The sequence below is a fragment of the Cajanus cajan genome, chromosome 10 (assembly GCF_000230855.2).
Source record: "Cajanus cajan strain Asha chromosome 10, NIPB_CcT2T_4, whole genome shotgun sequence".
NCBI classification, from domain to species: domain Eukaryota; kingdom Viridiplantae; phylum Streptophyta; class Magnoliopsida; order Fabales; family Fabaceae; genus Cajanus; species Cajanus cajan.
In genome coordinates this window covers 33,025,194-33,042,667 of record NC_138526.1, presented here as the reverse complement: position 1 = coordinate 33,042,667, position 17,474 = coordinate 33,025,194, and the positions used below count along the sequence as shown (strand labels likewise).

The 17,474-nt window shown below is 32.7% G+C and overlaps 2 protein-coding genes across 16 annotated transcripts; one reads left to right on the top strand and one right to left on the bottom strand.

Annotated features, from left to right (window-relative positions):
- The first annotated feature begins 2,780 nt into the window (after positions 1 to 2,780).
- Positions 2,781 to 16,224, top strand: LOC109813592 (BTB/POZ domain-containing protein). 15 transcript variants are annotated; one of them, XM_083064554.1, is made up of 13 exons: positions 2,785 to 3,051; positions 3,249 to 3,387; positions 4,061 to 4,568; positions 4,671 to 4,804; positions 4,884 to 5,326; positions 5,824 to 6,936; positions 7,376 to 7,528; positions 8,219 to 8,750; positions 14,101 to 14,299; positions 14,443 to 14,501; positions 14,673 to 14,788; positions 15,225 to 15,280; positions 15,637 to 16,224. In XM_083064554.1, the coding sequence occupies exons 1-8, from the start codon at positions 2,960 to 2,962 to the stop codon at positions 8,661 to 8,663; spliced, it is 3,027 nt and encodes a 1,008-aa protein (XP_082920680.1). In that variant the 5' UTR covers positions 2,785 to 2,959; the 3' UTR covers positions 8,664 to 8,750; positions 14,101 to 14,299; positions 14,443 to 14,501; positions 14,673 to 14,788; positions 15,225 to 15,280; positions 15,637 to 16,224. The 15 variants fall into 15 exon arrangements, with proteins under 15 accessions (XP_020233393.1, XP_020233391.1, XP_020233390.1 ...); XM_083064553.1 differs by lacking the exon at positions 14,101 to 14,299 and adding an exon at positions 13,156 to 13,434; XM_083064552.1 differs by lacking the exon at positions 14,101 to 14,299 and having other exon boundaries at positions 14,673 to 14,784.
- LOC114916863 (uncharacterized) lies at positions 9,178 to 13,839 on the bottom strand. The gene is made up of 2 exons (XM_029274419.2): positions 12,542 to 13,839; positions 9,178 to 12,270 (listed from the first exon to the last, which is right to left on the bottom strand). Exons 1-2 carry the CDS (start codon positions 13,446 to 13,448, stop codon positions 12,236 to 12,238), a joined length of 942 nt encoding a protein of 313 aa, XP_029130252.2. The 5' UTR covers positions 13,449 to 13,839; the 3' UTR covers positions 9,178 to 12,235.
- Positions 16,225 to 17,474: the final 1,250 nt, after the last annotated feature.

Here is a 17,474-nt window from a genome sequence, read left to right as displayed (position 1 = left end):
AATCATATATATTTTTTGATAAAAATAGAAAAGATTACAAAAATGGTCATAATGAGGATTGAACCTAAGTCTTTATACTTCTAACTATCTTAACCCCTCTCCACTTAATCACTAGACTAATCCTAGTAATCTTTTATTAATCATATACATATATATTATATATTTTTTTGTCAAATTATCTATATCTTTTAGTCCATTGGATTTGAGATAAACTAATCCCATCGTTCTACCAGCATGATGAATTTTTGCATACAATGGGATCAAATACAATTTATTCACTAAGAATCCATTTGGTGTTCAGGACACCATCAAATAATATAATTATCCTATCCAATTATAATTTATTATTTATTACATCAACAAAATATATTAGTTTTATTCATACCCTTATCTTATCTACTTGATTAATTTAGTGTATTTCTTATCATGAAACGGAAATTGAATTAAAAAATAACATGATAGAGAACAATAAACTTTCTTCTTGATCTTTCATTTCTATATACATTATTATGTCATAATATTATATTATACAAAATAACATGATTAATATAATAAATATAACATATATAATATTAAATATTAATTTATAATACATATAACTATATATATATATATTATTAATTTATATACTGATGTACAATATTATATTATATTTAATGATATATATACATTACGATACATATATGGTATTTTAATATGTGCATTCAATATTTTATCTTATTTATAATTATACTTTGACATATAAATTTACAACTTAGTATTAATTAAAATATAAATTAAAAATGATTATTTAGGTACTTTTAAATAAAATATTTTAATAATAATTATAATTTAAAAAGAATTATCTATATTTTATATCTATACTATATGTATTTATACCATATACAAAGGGATATCTCGTTTAATTTTTATATTTTTAGACATTTATATCCTTTAGTATATATATATTTTTTATTATATCTCTTAAGTCTTAAGGTAAAATAGAAAAAATAATATGTATATAAAAATTTAATTGTTCATCCTATTAACAATAACTATTAACTTATTATGTAATCACCTTTGATCTTTATTTTTGTTTAAAGTTACTTTATTATTTTTTAATTATATATTATTTCACTTAAGTAATTTATAATTATTTATAATTTTATTTTGTATTATTTTTAAACAAAATTTACGATCTCAATAATCTATACTAATATATAAAGGAATATCTTTTTTAGTAACTATCTTGATCTTCATAATTTTTGGACCATTATATCCTTCTATTTTAAAAAAATTATAATTTTTTTATTATCAAATTTAAGAACTTAAAACTAATAGATTAATCATAATACCAATTAGATTAATATACTTTTATTATTTAATTTTTATTTTATTTTATATGCACCATTTTATCTTTTATTTATTTTTTAATAATATTTTTTTATGAGTAACTTCTCATTTTTTTTAATATATTGCAGGCACGAAGTGTCTTTTTTGTACTAGTATATATAAAGATATTTTTATTTGGTTTCTACATTTTTTAGATATTTATTATATATATATATATATATTTATCGTTATCACATCTCATATGGTAAAATAGGAGAAAAAAAATGCTATATACAAGATACTTGATGTGTAAGTACTTTTAGTCTCTACTTTTTTTTTAGACCATTATATCCCTAGATCTATTTTAAATAATTAAATCTCCAAATATAATTCACACTATTATGTAATTTCTTTATTTTATTTTTTACCTATAATATATCTATATCTATACTATGTGTAAAGGAATACCCCCTTTAATTTCCATATTTTTTAGACATTTATACCCCTTTATTAAATATTTTTTTTCCACCATCATATCTCTTAAGAATAAAATAGAAGAAAAAAATGTATAAAAAATTATTTATCCTCTTCTATATTCTATATCTATACCTATTATAAAGGAGATACATTTTAATAATCACCATTTTGGTCTCCACTTTTTAGTGAACCTTTATATCTATTGAATGTAATAAAAAAAATTTCTTATATCTTCTACAACTTATAATATTTATCTGTGTGTAAGTATTAGAGACACATAGTGCTTTAATCCTCTACTTATACATAAAGGGGATACTCCCACTTGATTTTCACAATTTTTTTTAAAAATATTTATACATATTTATTATATATTATTTTTTCCCACCATCATATCTCTTGAGATAAAATAAAAAAAATGTATAAAAAATTAATTATTCACTTTATCGATAATAACTACCATCTTATTTTATAGCCATCTTTGATTTCTAATTTTGCTAAAAATCATTTTTTTTATTTTTTAATTATATATTATCTCATTTGATTTATATTCTAAAACTTCTATTATTATTTTATTTTATATTATTTTTAAATAAAATACATAGAGACCACTAATATAATTTTAAGGAAAATAATTTACATAAATAAGCATATTTTTGTATAATATAGTTAAAATTATATTTTTCAAAATTTAATTTTTGAAAGATTGTTAAAGTTAAATTATGACTTATTTTTTAATTAATGAAATAATTTTTTAATTATTTGAATATAATTTATATTAAAAATAAAATATATAATATAATAATATTACCTAATTTATTATTATCATAATATACATTAAATATTAGATAGAATTAAAATTTATTACATTTTTATCTATTCTTTCTTATTTTTTCCATCTTATCATATCCTACTCTATACAGTTACACGTATATAGATAGAAAATCAACATATTTTAGGAATACAAATGGTCAACTTTCGGATTTTGTTCATTTATTTTTTATCATTCTCTTATGTCTTTTGTGCAAACAAATTATAGAGTTTGCTAGAAGGAGGAGTTTGGCGGAGTTTAAACTTCCAGAGCTAAATTTAGAGCTTCTCTCTGCAACACAATTCAATTTCATCTCCCATTCGATTCTCAATTTCTCGAATTCTCTCATAAAACGAAGAGACCATGAAATCTGGCAGAGAGAGCGATCGCAGCTTCAGTTCGCATATGCAGACCCTACATCGCCGTCTTCTCCACGCCTTAAACCTCGGCACCAGGTCTCAACTCGCACCCCCACTGTCTTCTAATTTCTTATTCCGCCATTTTTTCCTTAAATTTTCTATCTTGTTGGCTTTTCACAAACTGGGCAAACTGCTACACATCATTTAAACTTGGGGGGCTCAAAGTGATTGATTGAACTGTGTTTTCATTTAGTGAATTGTTGTTGTGATTCTTAGTGAATATTTTTTTGCAGACATTTTGACGAGAAGACAAATAAATGGAAGTGGCAGTGCGCCAACATTGAAGTGCAGAAAAATGTGCTACGATCGATTAGTGCGATTCTTGATTCCTCATCGGGAGATGCACGTGCAGCACGTCATGCTATTGTTAAGGTGCATTGTTTACTTAACTTTTTGTTTTTTTTTGGGCAGTGTGTTAAGTATAGTTAACGGTATATGTGAACCACCTATGAATTTGCTTGAGCCAATTGTACTTAAAATACTTAGGAAGTTAGGATTAAGTTACATCAGCGAAATAATTACAAGGAGTTAATTACAAATACAATAAGAGTTAATTAGAGTTTAATTTCTATGCACTGTCAAATGTAGAAAGAATGTTACACTGACACTACATAGCGTAGTTACTCATAAATAAATTAAGAAAGCATTTCCTTAGGGTCCATTTGATGTGAGAAAACATATTCTATTTTCACATATTTTCTTGTCTCTAAAGTACAAGAAAAAGTGAAAATGGAGAACAATAATAAGACGTTTTTATTGATTTCCAATACAAACTTTTGAAAATGGGAAACAAAGTGAAAGCAGAAAATAAAAACAAAATACAATTTCTCAAATCAAACAAATACTTTTTGAAACTAGTTACTGATGTAATACTTTGTGAATTATGAGACACACACATAAATAAATATAATATATATATATATATATATATATATATATATATATATATATATATTTGTGTAGAATGGTTTGATATAGATGAATTAGTCTGATATATTCAATAACATTGAAATGTGTACTTTACTACATTGCTTTACTTCTGCAGGAATCTGTTGCCGATATTTTGGGAGCATTATTATGGATTCTTCAATGCAAAAGTGAAGCCTTGTTAACCATGGCATCAAATGTGGCAGTGAAGTTAGTTAGTGTTTTACCTAATACACTATTGCAACCACATATATTGGATCTTGTTTATTGTTTGTCATCCTTGCTATCTTCGCATCAAGTAGAAGTTGCAATACCCTGTGCTACTGCTTTGAATTTGGTAATCTCAAATTTGAGTGCTACAAGTGAGAAGGAAGTTATGGAAGCATTGAAAGAAACAGAGACTTCCATTCGTATTGTTGGAAATATAAAAGATTTTGCTGAAGGTGCAAAGAAAATTGAATATTTTGAAGATATGACTTTGCTTTTGAGCACAATATTGTGGCGCTGGCCTCCATCTAGATTCCCTGTTTTTAATGATGTTATACTTATGAAAGGTTTAGCAAATATGCATACAAGGACGGATGGTTCTATTAAACTTGTACTTTTAAAGTTGTACACGTCTTTAGGTATTAAAATATCCATCCACCCTCCATTACAAACAAAAAACTTTTCCTTGTTATCATACATTCTCAAGTATTTAAACCAACTAATTTTCATTTTTTTACCAGCTTTATGTGATTCTGTAGCAAGAAAACTTATAGAGGATGGAGAAATATTTCCACAAATGTTTGTGCAGGCGATGGGAAAATCAAACCCTCATGTTGTTCAGATAGAGGGGTTTAGGCTTGCTCAATGTCTATTGGTAATGTTTCATTGTTCTCTAAGATGATCACTGTAATGTAAAGTATTACTCCTAACCAAGATTGGTTTTTTCTATTCAGAGATCCCAAGAAAATTGTTTAAAAGTGGTTGGTTTGTGTGGTGAAGCTCTTGTTGATGCCATAATTCGTGGGATGAGAGAAACTGGGTTGAGTTCTAAAAAAATTGGGAACAACCATGGGTTTTTGTCAGTGGAAGCATGCCAGTTGGCTCTAATAACTCGTTGGGCAGGTGATCATCATATTAATTTTTGGAAAAAAGGAATTGACAAAGTCCTCCTTAATCTTCTGATTGGAAATATTCAAGACCAATTGTCTGAACCTGTCTTGTCAATGGAAAAACAAATAACCATGGCGAAAGAGGGATTAAAAGCCAATTATAATTTTGGTCTTAGGAGTTATGTGTGGGACATTCTTGGGTGGCTTACAATTCACTGTGGAGAAAATTTAAACCCTTACACCCATGGAAATGAGCTCTGCATCAACTTACTAATTACATGTGCATGGTAAATTGTATTCCTTTCATTATCAATTATTGATGGATTTAATATGTATACACATTGATATTATAATGGTTTAATTAATCTTTTGGTCCTTTCACCTGCACCAACTTTTTGTTTTAGTTCCTATATCTTAAAACACTACATTCTAGTCCCTATGCGAGCATTAACTTATTTATTTTTAATTTTTTATGTTTAAGTCTCTATTGTCAGTTTTTTGGCAAGTTCAAACTGCCACAAAATGGAGAAGGACTAAAACATAAATAAATTTGTTTGTATATGAACTAAAATGTAGAACTTTAAGTATAGCAACTAAAACAAAAAGTTGGTGCAGGTAGAGGAACCAAAAGATTAATTAAATCTTTTATAATATATCCTATATCTCAGTTTCTTATTACTACTGTTGATTATATTTCTGGAATTTTACAGCCGAACTTTTATTTCACCTTCATTGTGTTTATGCTCTCCAAATTTACCAATTCTAATTTCCCCTTTGTCTATAGCTTGAGTTTTGTGGATACACTTGAAAAATGGTGCCGAATATGTCAAAAGGATATTGATAATCATTTTCAAAGTGAACCAGTATCGAGGGCTGTTCTAATGATGATTCATTCTCCATGTAATACCATCTCCTCACATACTAGATTCTTATTGTCAGATTTACTGAAGGTGAAGGGCGTGCCATGCTTTAAAAGCTTAATACATACTCTAGATTATACATCATCTTTGGAAAGCTATGGATCATTTGATAAACTTCAACTGGTTATTAATTTAATTGGGTTGCTTTGTCTTTCAAGTTTACCACAATATCAAAGATGTCTTGTTGAGAGCAAAGGGATAAAGGCAATTGTTCTTCTTGTGAAACGATGCTTATGTAATGACATTCATGTAGAAAGGCATACAGCAGGCCTTGAAAGGTCTTGTTGCTGTTTTGGTGAAGAAGATTGGGAAGGTTCCAATGTTCTCTTATTTTATAGTTTGTTGGGCTTAACTGAAATCCTTCATCAGTGTGACCTTCTACGAGATGATCCTCAGCAATTTTCTAGAGAGGTGACAAACATTAGAGCTCAGTTAGTTAGCAAACTTAATGAGATCTGTAGCAACAACTCTTTCAGTCCTGGGGTGAGATGGTATGTATCTTATATTCTAACTTATTTTGGATGCTACGGGTTCCCAAACAAATTAGCCAAAAGGATTGGGAAATCACTCAATAAGGAAGAATACTCTGATATGAAGCTTGTTGTAGCAAATGGGGATTGTATGAGTGTTCATATTGTTATTCTTGCTGTTCGCTGTCCATCACTGCTGCCTCCTCAATTGTTACCTAGTAGGAAGAGTACTGAAGCGGTAACAGATAAGTTTGTTGGAGAGACCATGAGAGAAGTTCGATTATCTTCTCATGTTGATTATGAAGCATTGGTGTTGTTATTGGAATATGTGTACTTGGGATGCTTACATGCAGCAGAAGAAACAGTAAAGAAGCTGAAAATCCTTGCTAAGCGCTGCAATCTACAGCCTCTCTTGCAAATGCTTAATAGACAACATCCAAAGTGGGGCACACCTTTCCCCAGCTATAATCTTACTTCAGCTCTTGGTTCAGCTGGAAGTTGTTTTTCGTATGGTTTGCTTCTTGATCATCTTCTTATAAAAATATATTGAAATTGCATGTGATTGGTGTATTCTTGCATTTTCTTTTTTGTTTATTTCTACTTTTATCATTATTTCCCACAAAATCTGTACATTATTTCATGTACACTTAAATAGTAGCCTTCAACTTAATAGTTTGTATGGTTCATTCTGTGTTTTAAAATGAATTATGTTTCTAAAAGGACTATTGGAGTTGGAACAAGTTGCTAAATGCAATTGTATTATCAAGGTTGTAGTAAGAAATACTAGCTAAACTAGCTTTCTTATTGATTATATATTTATTGACTTTTGATTTAGGGCATGTAAAGGGTTTCTACTTAGTATACAATGAAGATAGTACGAGTGACATTGCTAACATTTGTTTGCAAGTTTGGGACAGAAATTCTGATATTGTCAATCTCTTTTCAGGGATGTCATGTTGGTAGCTAAATCAACTGAACTTGTTGGGTGGACATGCAATATTTGTTCTGACAAAGTACCCCATATGCATGTTCATAAAGTCATATTGCAGGCTGGTTGTGATTATTTACAAGGTTTGTTCCGGTCAGGAATGCAAGAAAGGTGATTATTGATCAAGACATCAATAATTGATCTATTTTATAGTTTTTCTGATATACAAGTGATTAAAATGAAACCAGAGGTTTTAATTAAAAGCTTGCCTATTGTTCAAGCTGGAGCTCATGAAAACCGAACATGTACATGTTTCGAAGACATGCATGGGTGTATAATGTATATATCTTATTCTTGTTGACAACATCTATGCAACTTGTTTTATGGGAAACTGATTAAGGCTTGAGAAGAACCTTGGGAGCCCAAGGCCTTATAAATCCCACATTAGAATCCCATACTTCTAATGTGAGACTCAAGTCTCACATCTTGCAATTGGATCCTAACTAGGCGTGAGATGTAAATCTTCTTTCACAAGCATGTTCTAGTTAAGTAGCCTTTGGAAACTCACTGATGCATGTTCTTGGTCTTGAGTTCAAAATAATCTAATCTGAGAATTGGTTGAAAGTGACTTGGAATCATGTCTGTCTTCATCATGGTTTGCATTGTTATGTTCATGTCATCCCATGTTTGAACTCTCATGCTAGTCTGGGAGATCCTTAGAAATTAGATGCAAGAAATTTTCATTTCTATATAGATATTATTCAAGCCTTCTCTATTTGCTTCAACTTTTGTGTCCCTATGCATTTTGATTGCCTTCTCTGTTCCCGTAAGGATCTTTCTTAATGTTTTTCATTCTTGCAGTCATTCACAAGTCATAAAAGTTGATATTAGCTGGGAAGCATTGGTTAAATTAGTGCAGTGGTTTTATTCTGATGAGCTGCCTAATCCTCCCTCTGGATGTGTGTGGGATAATATGGATGATGAAGAAAAGCTATTTAATCTACAACCATATGTGGAGCTTTGTTGGCTTGCTGAGTTCTGGATTTTGGAAGATATTCAGGAAGCCTGCTGGAATGTGATAATGTCTTGTCTTGATTCTTCCAGGCAACTGTCCATTAAAATAATCAACATGGCTTATAATCTCTCTTTGTGGAAGTTGGTTGACATTGCCGCAAATCTCATTGCTCCTTCATATCGTCAATTACGAGATTCGGGTGAACTTGAAGAATTTGATGATGCACTAGTGCAGTTAATTTATTCTGCTTCTATTCAACTTAACCAAGAAAGCAACAATTGCTTTAGGTGATTTAATATTCTTCAAGATGATTCATAGTGCAGGAGATTTAGGTGGCATATACTAAAATATTTTAGGAGCTAAAACCTGCCACATTAGGTATGCTGAGACATCTGTCACTTTTTTTTTTATATTTTGAATGTTCTAAAATTACCTCTATAATTTTAATATGAATCCCAAAACTGGTTCTTTTCTTCTTTTTCATTAAATTATGAAAGGCAAAATATGCTTAATTAGGGACATTAAAAATGTCCTATATTATATATTTATATTTTAGTATTCTTTCCATTTCTTTGTCAATATTTGTTTTTTCCATTTTGCAATTATTATTTCATGCTGGTTTTGTTGAGATGACAGCTCTATACAATTCCCCTTTTTCAAATAACTTAAAGAAAAACAGTTCAAGTACTTCCATTTTATGTAACTTCCTGATTATTTTATTTGAAGATTTTCTAACGTTTTCAATACTGCTAAGCATTTCCTAATCTGCAGGAGTTTTTTTTTTTGTCAGATAGTATTTTTGATTAAAAAAATACATATGGGGTAACAGAAAATCTAATATATAAACTGGAAGCATTTTGTAAAAACTTGCTGAAATTAATTTGAATTTTTCATATAGAAAGAGGTGATAAAACTTCCTTTATATAGGAGAGTGAAAAATGAAAAATGTGTAATGTGCCCAATGTGGGACTAAGCTACTAAGCTATGTGAAAATGAGCTTCGACTAAACCAATGTGGGACTAAGTTTTCTCTGATACCCCCCGCAAGTTGGAGGGTGAAAAATATCTAACACTCCAAGCTTGGATAGGAGATAGAGGAAGTCTTAGGAAGTAAAGCCTTAGTAAAGAAGTTTGCCAGCTAATCTTGAGAGGAGATGGGCAAAAGTCTGAGCAAGCCTGCTTGAACCTTCTCACGAACCAAGTGACAATCAATCTCAAGGTGTTTTGTACGCTCATGGAAGACAGGATTATGTGCAATGTGTAAAGCACTCTGGTTATCACAGAAAAATATAGGAGATTTGTGAGGAGTAATCTGCAAGTCATCAAGGAGGAATTGGAGCCATTGGAGTTCACAAGTTGCTGAGGCTAAGGCTCTATATTCTGCTTCAGCAGAAGAACGAGCAACTATCAACTGCTTCTTAGATTTCCAACTGATGAGAGAGTTGCCAATGAAGAAACAATGCCCTGAAATAGACCTACGGGAATCCACACAACCACCCTAGTCAGCATTTGAGAAGCCTCGTAGTTGAAGGAAAGAATCCCGCGGAAAGAACAGCCCCAATCCAGGAGCACGTTTAAGATATCTAAGAATTCTCACAGCAGCCTTGTGATGAGACAAAGTAGGGGAACTCATGAACTGGCCCACCTGTTGAGTGGCAAAGGCAATATCTAGGCGAGTGGAAGTTAAGTACAAAAGACGCCCCACAAGCCTTCTATAAGAGGAAACATCAAAAAAGGATTGACCATTGTCTTGGTGAAGTCTGATAACAGGATCCAATGGTGTAGTTGTTGGTTTGCAGTCCAAGAGAGAAGAGTCCTGCAATAAGTCCAAGCAATACCTCCTTTGTGAAAGGGTAATACCAGCAGAAGAGTGTGCAACCTCTAAGCCCAGAAAATACTTGAGAATTCCCAAGTCCTTAATTCCAAAGGTTGTATGTAATTGAGTCTTGATAGCAGGGAATGTATCAAGAGAGTTGCCAAAAAGAATTACATCATCCACATAGATTAACAACCCAATGAAACAAGAGACACCAAATTTAAGAAACAAGGTGTGATCAGTAGCTACTTGCTGGAAACCAAGTTTAAGAAGAAAAGTAGAGAGCTTCTCAAATCATTGCCTGCTTGCCTGCTTTAAGTCATAGAGAGACTTAGTTAGTTTACAAACCAAGTTTGAAGAAGGTACTGTCAAACCTTGTGGAATGGTTATGTAAATGTCTTCATGGAGGTCACCATGGAGAAAAGCATTATTTACATCTAGCTGATGAAGATGCCAACTGTGAGGCTGCCAAAACTAAAATGACCCTGATTGTTGTGAGTTTTGCCACTGGTGAAAAAGTATCCAAATAATCAAGCCCTTCCACTTGATGGTAACCCTTAGCAACCAGCCTTGCTTTATATCTCTCAATGCTGCCATCAGATTTCCTTTTTATTTTGTATACCCATTTGTTTCCTATAGGAATAACTCCAGATGGGAGAGGCACCAAGGACCAAGTGCCATTGAGCTCAAGAGCAGTGATCTCTGCAGCCATGGCTTGCTTCCAACAATCATGCTTACTGGCTTCGTGGTAAGAGGTAGGATAAACTAGCAAGAGAAACAAAAGAGTGAATAGGATAGAAACTACCTGAATGATGCTGCTGAGGAATGATGGATGAATTACATTGATAGTCTTGCAAGTAGGATGGTTTGGTTTTGTGTCTAGTGGATTTTCTGACAGGTGGTGCAGAAGGTGAATTAACTGTTAGAGAGGAAAGGGGTGTGAGTGAGGTGTCTGATTGTGAATGGTCAGAAGAAGGATTGTTGTCTGATGGAGAAAGTGGAGTTATGGGGTTAGCAGAATCTATAGGAGAAGGATTAGTGTGAGGTACTGGAATGCAGATAGGCATAGGATGTTTATTTGTTGATGTTGTGGCACTTAAAGAACAAGGAAAAACAAATTCTTCAAATACAACATTCCTGGAAACAAACACTTGCTTTGTATGCATATCATAAACCAGAAAACCTTTGGTATGAGATTTATAACCAACAAAAATGCATTTATGACTTCTATGATCAAATTTGGATCTATGAGCAACAAGAGTTGAAATGTAACACAAACACCCAAAAACCTTAAGGTATGACAAGTCAGGTTGTTCATCATATAAAAGTTGATGAGGAGAGTGTCCTCCCAATAGTTCTGTAGGAATTCGATTGATTAAATGAACAACATGACCAACAGCTAGGCTCCAAAAAGTTTTAGGTAAGTTTGCTTGAAAAAAAAGGCTCCTAGCAACATTTAAAATGTGTTGGTGCCTTCTTTCAACCCTCCCATTCTGTTGGGGGGTCTCTACACAAGTAGTTTGATGTATGATTCCTTTGTCCCTATAAAAGGAAGCAAGAAAGAATTCAGAACCATTATCTGTCCAAATTGTTTTGATTGTAGTATTGAACTGAGTTTCTACCATTTGAGTAAAACTTCTAAGATGAACTTCTGTTTCAGATTTGTGTTTTAAAAAAATCACCCACAGATACCTACTATAATCATCCAGAATGGTCAGGAAATATTTATGATTCTGTATGGATTTGGTTTTAAAGGGCCCCAAACATCTAGATGTAATAAATCAAAAGGTTTGGATGCATTATGTAAACTATCTGAATAAGGGAGTCTTCTTTGTCTAGCAAAGTGACAAATGTCACATATATGTCTTTTATTAGAATTCTGTAAGTATGGATACAAAGCAATCATTTGATTCATTTTTGAAAAAGAAATATGTCCTAGCCTAAAGTGCCACAAAGCTGTATTAGGAAAAGAACTGGATGTAGCTTCTGCTAGGTTAGCTTGTGTCTGATGCTTGGAAACTTGCATGAAATATAATCCATCCAATGCCTCAGCAGAACCAATCATCTTCATAGTTGTCAAATCCTGAATATAGCAAACATGTGGAAGTAAGATAACTGCACAATTCAGTGTTGTGGTGAGCTTAGAGATTGAAATGAGGTTAACAGAAAAATTTGGCCAATGTGTGAAGGCACAACTGTGTTCCCATTAGGGAGTTTAACAGTAATAGAATGATCAGTGAGAGGTTCTAAGGAAGTGAATAGTGATTTATCTGAGCATGTATGATCTGAAGCTCCAGAATCCAATATCCAAACATTATGTTTACTGGAATGAAGAGAAAAGACAAAGGACTTACCTGAATTGGAGGTGGTTTGTGATTTTTCAGGCATAGAATGGGTGGAACTTACGGCTGCTATTTGAGTGTTTAAGGTATTACCAGTGATGTTTGATTGTTGAAGCAAATGCATGATGTTTTGATACTGCTCTTTAGTCAAGGACACATGATCTGATGCATCATCACCCTTTATTGTCTGTTGTTCCTCTATTGAGTTGTCCAAACCTTCACCAATAACATGATTTGAACTATAATTCTTCCCTCTAGAGCCTCCTGGATAACTGTGCTTCTTATAACAGACTTCCACTGTATGTCCTGTCTTCTCGTAATAGCTGCAAATTTTTAAGTTTCCTCTGCCAGCAGAACCATTATAACCTCCTCTACCTCTACCAAAAGGCCTTTTGCTTTCTGTTGCATTGATGAAAACTTGTGTTTCCTCTATATTGCCACTAGAACTAGAGTTGAGCCTTCTCTCATGTTGAATAACAAGTGAATAAGTCTTGTCTATATCTGGAAATGGCTCCATCATGAGGATTTGAGTTTTTACAACCTCAAACTCATCATTCAAGCCACTAAGAAATTTCATTATGTAGTCTTCATTTTTGTATATTTTACCATTTTTACCTGTCTCACAGAGGCATGCAACAGCACATGTGCAGTCAGGAAGAGGCCTGTAATTGTCAAGTTCTTCCCACAAGATGGTGATCTCTGTGAAGTACTGTGTCACTGAGTTACTACCTTGCTTCATTGATGCTAATTCTTGTTGTAGCTCAAAGATCCTCACTTTGTCTCCTTGAGCAAAGCGAGTCTTTAGCAATACGCTTTGTGCGATTTGTGGTTCCACAGAATTAAAAATCCAAGACAAAACAAGATTGTTACACCTCTCCCAAGCATCAAAGCTGGGATCAAAACTGGTAGGCATTGGCATTGTGCCATTGACGAATTTGAATTTGTTTTTTTGATATGAGTGAACGTTTCATGGCTCTTGCCCAACTATGATAGTTCTTAGAATTTGTTTTTTTGATATGAGTGAACGTTTCATGGCTCTTGCCCAACTATGATAGTTCTTAACCGATAGTAGAGGAGTAGTTAAAGGCATGGAAGGATTCTCACCAGGATGTATGTAATACACACTCAAAGGATGTGCTGGATTTTGTGGAAGCGTGACAGATGATCCTGCACCTCCTCCTCCATTGAAATTGTTATTCCCCCTAGCCATAGCAGCAAAGAATCACCAGAGCTCTTGAGATCAAGAGCTCTGATACCATAATAGAAAATCTAAAATACAAACTGGAAGCATTTAGTAAAAACTTGCTGAAATTAATTTGAAATTTTCATATAAAAAGAGGTGATACAACTTCCTTTATATAGGAGAGTGAAAAATGAAAAATGTGTAATGTGCTCAATGTGGGACTAAGCTACTAAGCTATGTGAAAATGAGCTTGGGCTAAACCAATGTGGGACTAAGTTTTCTCTTATAGTAGGGTAAAAACATTTCCTCATAAATAAGAGACGAAAGAAAGCAGTGAGTTGAAGTAACTCAATATGCCACAAAACTCATCAATCTCTTTTTCATTTAGTTTATAGAGAAGTCCTTGTAGCAGCCATGGGTAGACACGTGATTATAATCATATCCCTACGCAAGTGTAAGGAACCAGTAAATTAATTGGGTGACAAGATAAAAAACTAAGAAACTAGGGAGATGGGAAGACCAAGACAGGGGGAGGGGATTCATTTGCATTGTTGATAAGTGCATGTTTTGAGTACCTTAATTTTCAGGTAACATTTTCTGTTTTCAAAAGCTTGTTTAGTAAGATTTTGATTATATGGTATTTTAAACACAAAATAAGCTAATCAAAACAAAATTTTACGACCATGTGATTTATTAATACTTGTTTGTCTCATCTATATATTGATTGTAGGCAACTGAAGGACCTGAGGTGAGGTGAGGCGCGCTCCTTCAAAGCTTGTTGTGGTGGAGGTTAGAGAAAACCTGTTGCTCTTTTAGGATTATAATCTTATGTTTGGTCTGTTTAGAATGCACGTCACTTAGTAGTTTCTTGTAAACAATTCTTAGTAGTCAACATGGATTTTCTCCCTAAGTCCTTTCTCTATCTTCTTTTTGAGTTGCTTTCTTGGATTAAAATTGCAGTTGAAGATATAATGTCATTTTGATTTCTGTCCATCAACCTTCGGTTAAAAGCTCATTCTACAAATCATTTTAAGTAATTCAAGAATTCTGTTTTACTCCATCAAATTTGTTTGTAGGTATTTCTCTTTCTTTCCTGAAAACATTCTAACTAGTTTTGCTTTTTATATTAATAGGTATGCAATGCTAAGAATCTACGTTGAGAAATTTTCAATCCCGTTCCAGCTACAAATTATGTCATACACCATTAAATTATTACTTTAAAGACTTTTCAGATAATAATAATTGAAAACAAATAAATCAGTGTTCTATTTAGTTCATGTATGAAATTAGGTAGTGGTATGTTTTTTCTTCTCCAATTTGCCTTGGTTATGGTTAATTATTTAGTTGTAGAAGGATTTGTCTTAGGTGCAACATCTCTAGCTCTAGGGGTTTTCTTTCTATTAGAGATCTTAGTGATATAATCCAAATAATATATATAATAGGTAACTCTCTTTTGATAAGCTAGTTTTTGAGGTTGAATTAAACTCACAAATTTTGATTAATCTTTGTCAGGGACCGTGAATGAAGGTGGATATTTCTCTTTCAACATAGTGTATTTCAATCCCAAGGTTAAGATTCGCACCTTGGACAACTTGATTAAAGGACATAAGTCGCTATTACTTGTGCTAACCAATGTTGATAGTATTAGAGTTTATCTTAACAATTGTTATCTAAGTTAACCTTTCAAACTACTTATACATGTCTAATCCTATAAATTTCAAGTTTAAGTTGTTGTCTCAAGCGTGAGGGTAATAAATCCATAACACATGTATATTTATAGAGATTTTTTACCTATTTTAATGCAATAACTTGATGAAATAATGCGAAAACATAACTTGATTGGGTGCATTTTCATGTGGTATTTTGAAATTGTTCAATGAATAAATAAAATGAATATTCTAACTTTTTTAACTTTTCAATGTAGGTAAAATGATCGAGGAACATGGAACAGCAATCGGGATAATTTCATGCGCCTAACATGCTCATGGTGCGCCCAAGTCCCAACCCATCTAATTTGAAGCTAAAAAGGTTTGCTCACGTGCTCAACTCATGGCATTATGCGACCAACCTACTAAACAGGGAACCCAAGGCCAAAATGTAATTATGATGCGTCAGACCCATAAGATTGATGCATCTAGCAAAAGCTTGAATGATAACTAGGAGAGCTACTTTTTGGGGGCAACCAACAGTCCAACACCCCATATCTATCGCCCACCTACTTTGTATTAAGCTCTAAGTTACAAGTTTTGCATCCTAGCACCTAAAGGGGTTTATCCACTATTCCAAAAGCTTAAGAGGCTTTTGGAAATTGTTAAAGATCTCATTTGATTTTATGTGCATAGGGAAACTTGGAAATATTGTATAGCTATATTTAGGGATTTTATTCATTGTATTTTTATTTTATGCTCTTCACTAATAATAAATAAATTAACATGTGTGGGATGAAACCATTGTCTGTATATTTTTATATGGTATAAGGTTAGACTTGATCTCCCTTTGCTCTTATGTCGAATCCTGTTTTGTTCCCATTTTCACGGCCTCTCACAATTCTCTTGCTGCTTCTTGTGTAACTTTCATCATTGTTTCACTTATCTCGTGTTAAAAGTTGACTCAGATAGCCAACTATTATACCTAAGTAGCAACAGTCCAATTGCAATTCCATGTTCAAGATTGTGTTGATCACTTGACCCCTTGAGCCACAAATTCCTGCTAAGATTGAGCATGTTGGCGGCTAGTCGACACCTCCTTATGCAACATTCGCTGGTTCTCTATTTCTCTTAACCTTTAGTGCCAATACCAAGTGTTTCCCACCTATTACAAGGTTTAAACAGAATTTGGATTCTCTCTTGCAATCTTCTCTCTCTAGTCTCTCTCCAGCAATAATAATAATCATTAGATATATTTAATGGCTTAAATTCAATCTTATAAAATCATTTAATAAATTACATTAATTAATAAGATTGAATTTGAGCCATTAGATATATCTACCATTATTGTTGGAGAGAGGCTGGAGAGAGAAGATTGCAAGAGAGGATCCAAATTCGTTTAAACAAGGCTAAGAATGTATTTTAATGATGTTCATCATCTCTACAACATAGTGATTGCTATGAAGTGATTAATGTCTATCAAGTTAGAGAATATGATATGCAAACATATCTTGGTAAGCTCAATCATTTGATTGTTGATTTTTCTAGTTTAATGCCCTTCACTAGTGATGTAGAGACCTTTCACAAGCAATGCAACCAATACTCTATGTTTCTTTCCCGTGCTAGTTTCTCGTCTAATCTTAACTTGGTACAAATAAGATATTATTAAGTCCTACAGTTCCTACCTACGACATGGTTAGTAAACAATTGTTATGGCTTTCTATTTTGCATGTTTTTAGACATTCCTAAGTTCTTTCTAGTGATTCCTTCACTCTTGTCTCTCACTCTTTCCATTGTGGTGGAAGTAATGGGGCCGTGGTGGCAAAACTTGTCCTCATTGCAATTATTGCAACCATTATGGCTACATTGAAGTGAAATGTTGCACCAAAGTCATGAAACAATCTAAGTTGGCCAATGTGGCCCGATTTTTCCCACTTGCGGATGTTGTTATTTTTGGCATTAGGTATAATGATTTCCTCCAATCCTAGAAATCCCAAAAACTTATCTCACAAGTTACTATTGTGGCTCAATGTAGTAATTATGTAGCCTATCTCTCAATGACCTTGAATACTTGAGTATGGTGTCTCTCGTGATATGACTAGTAACCAATCTCACA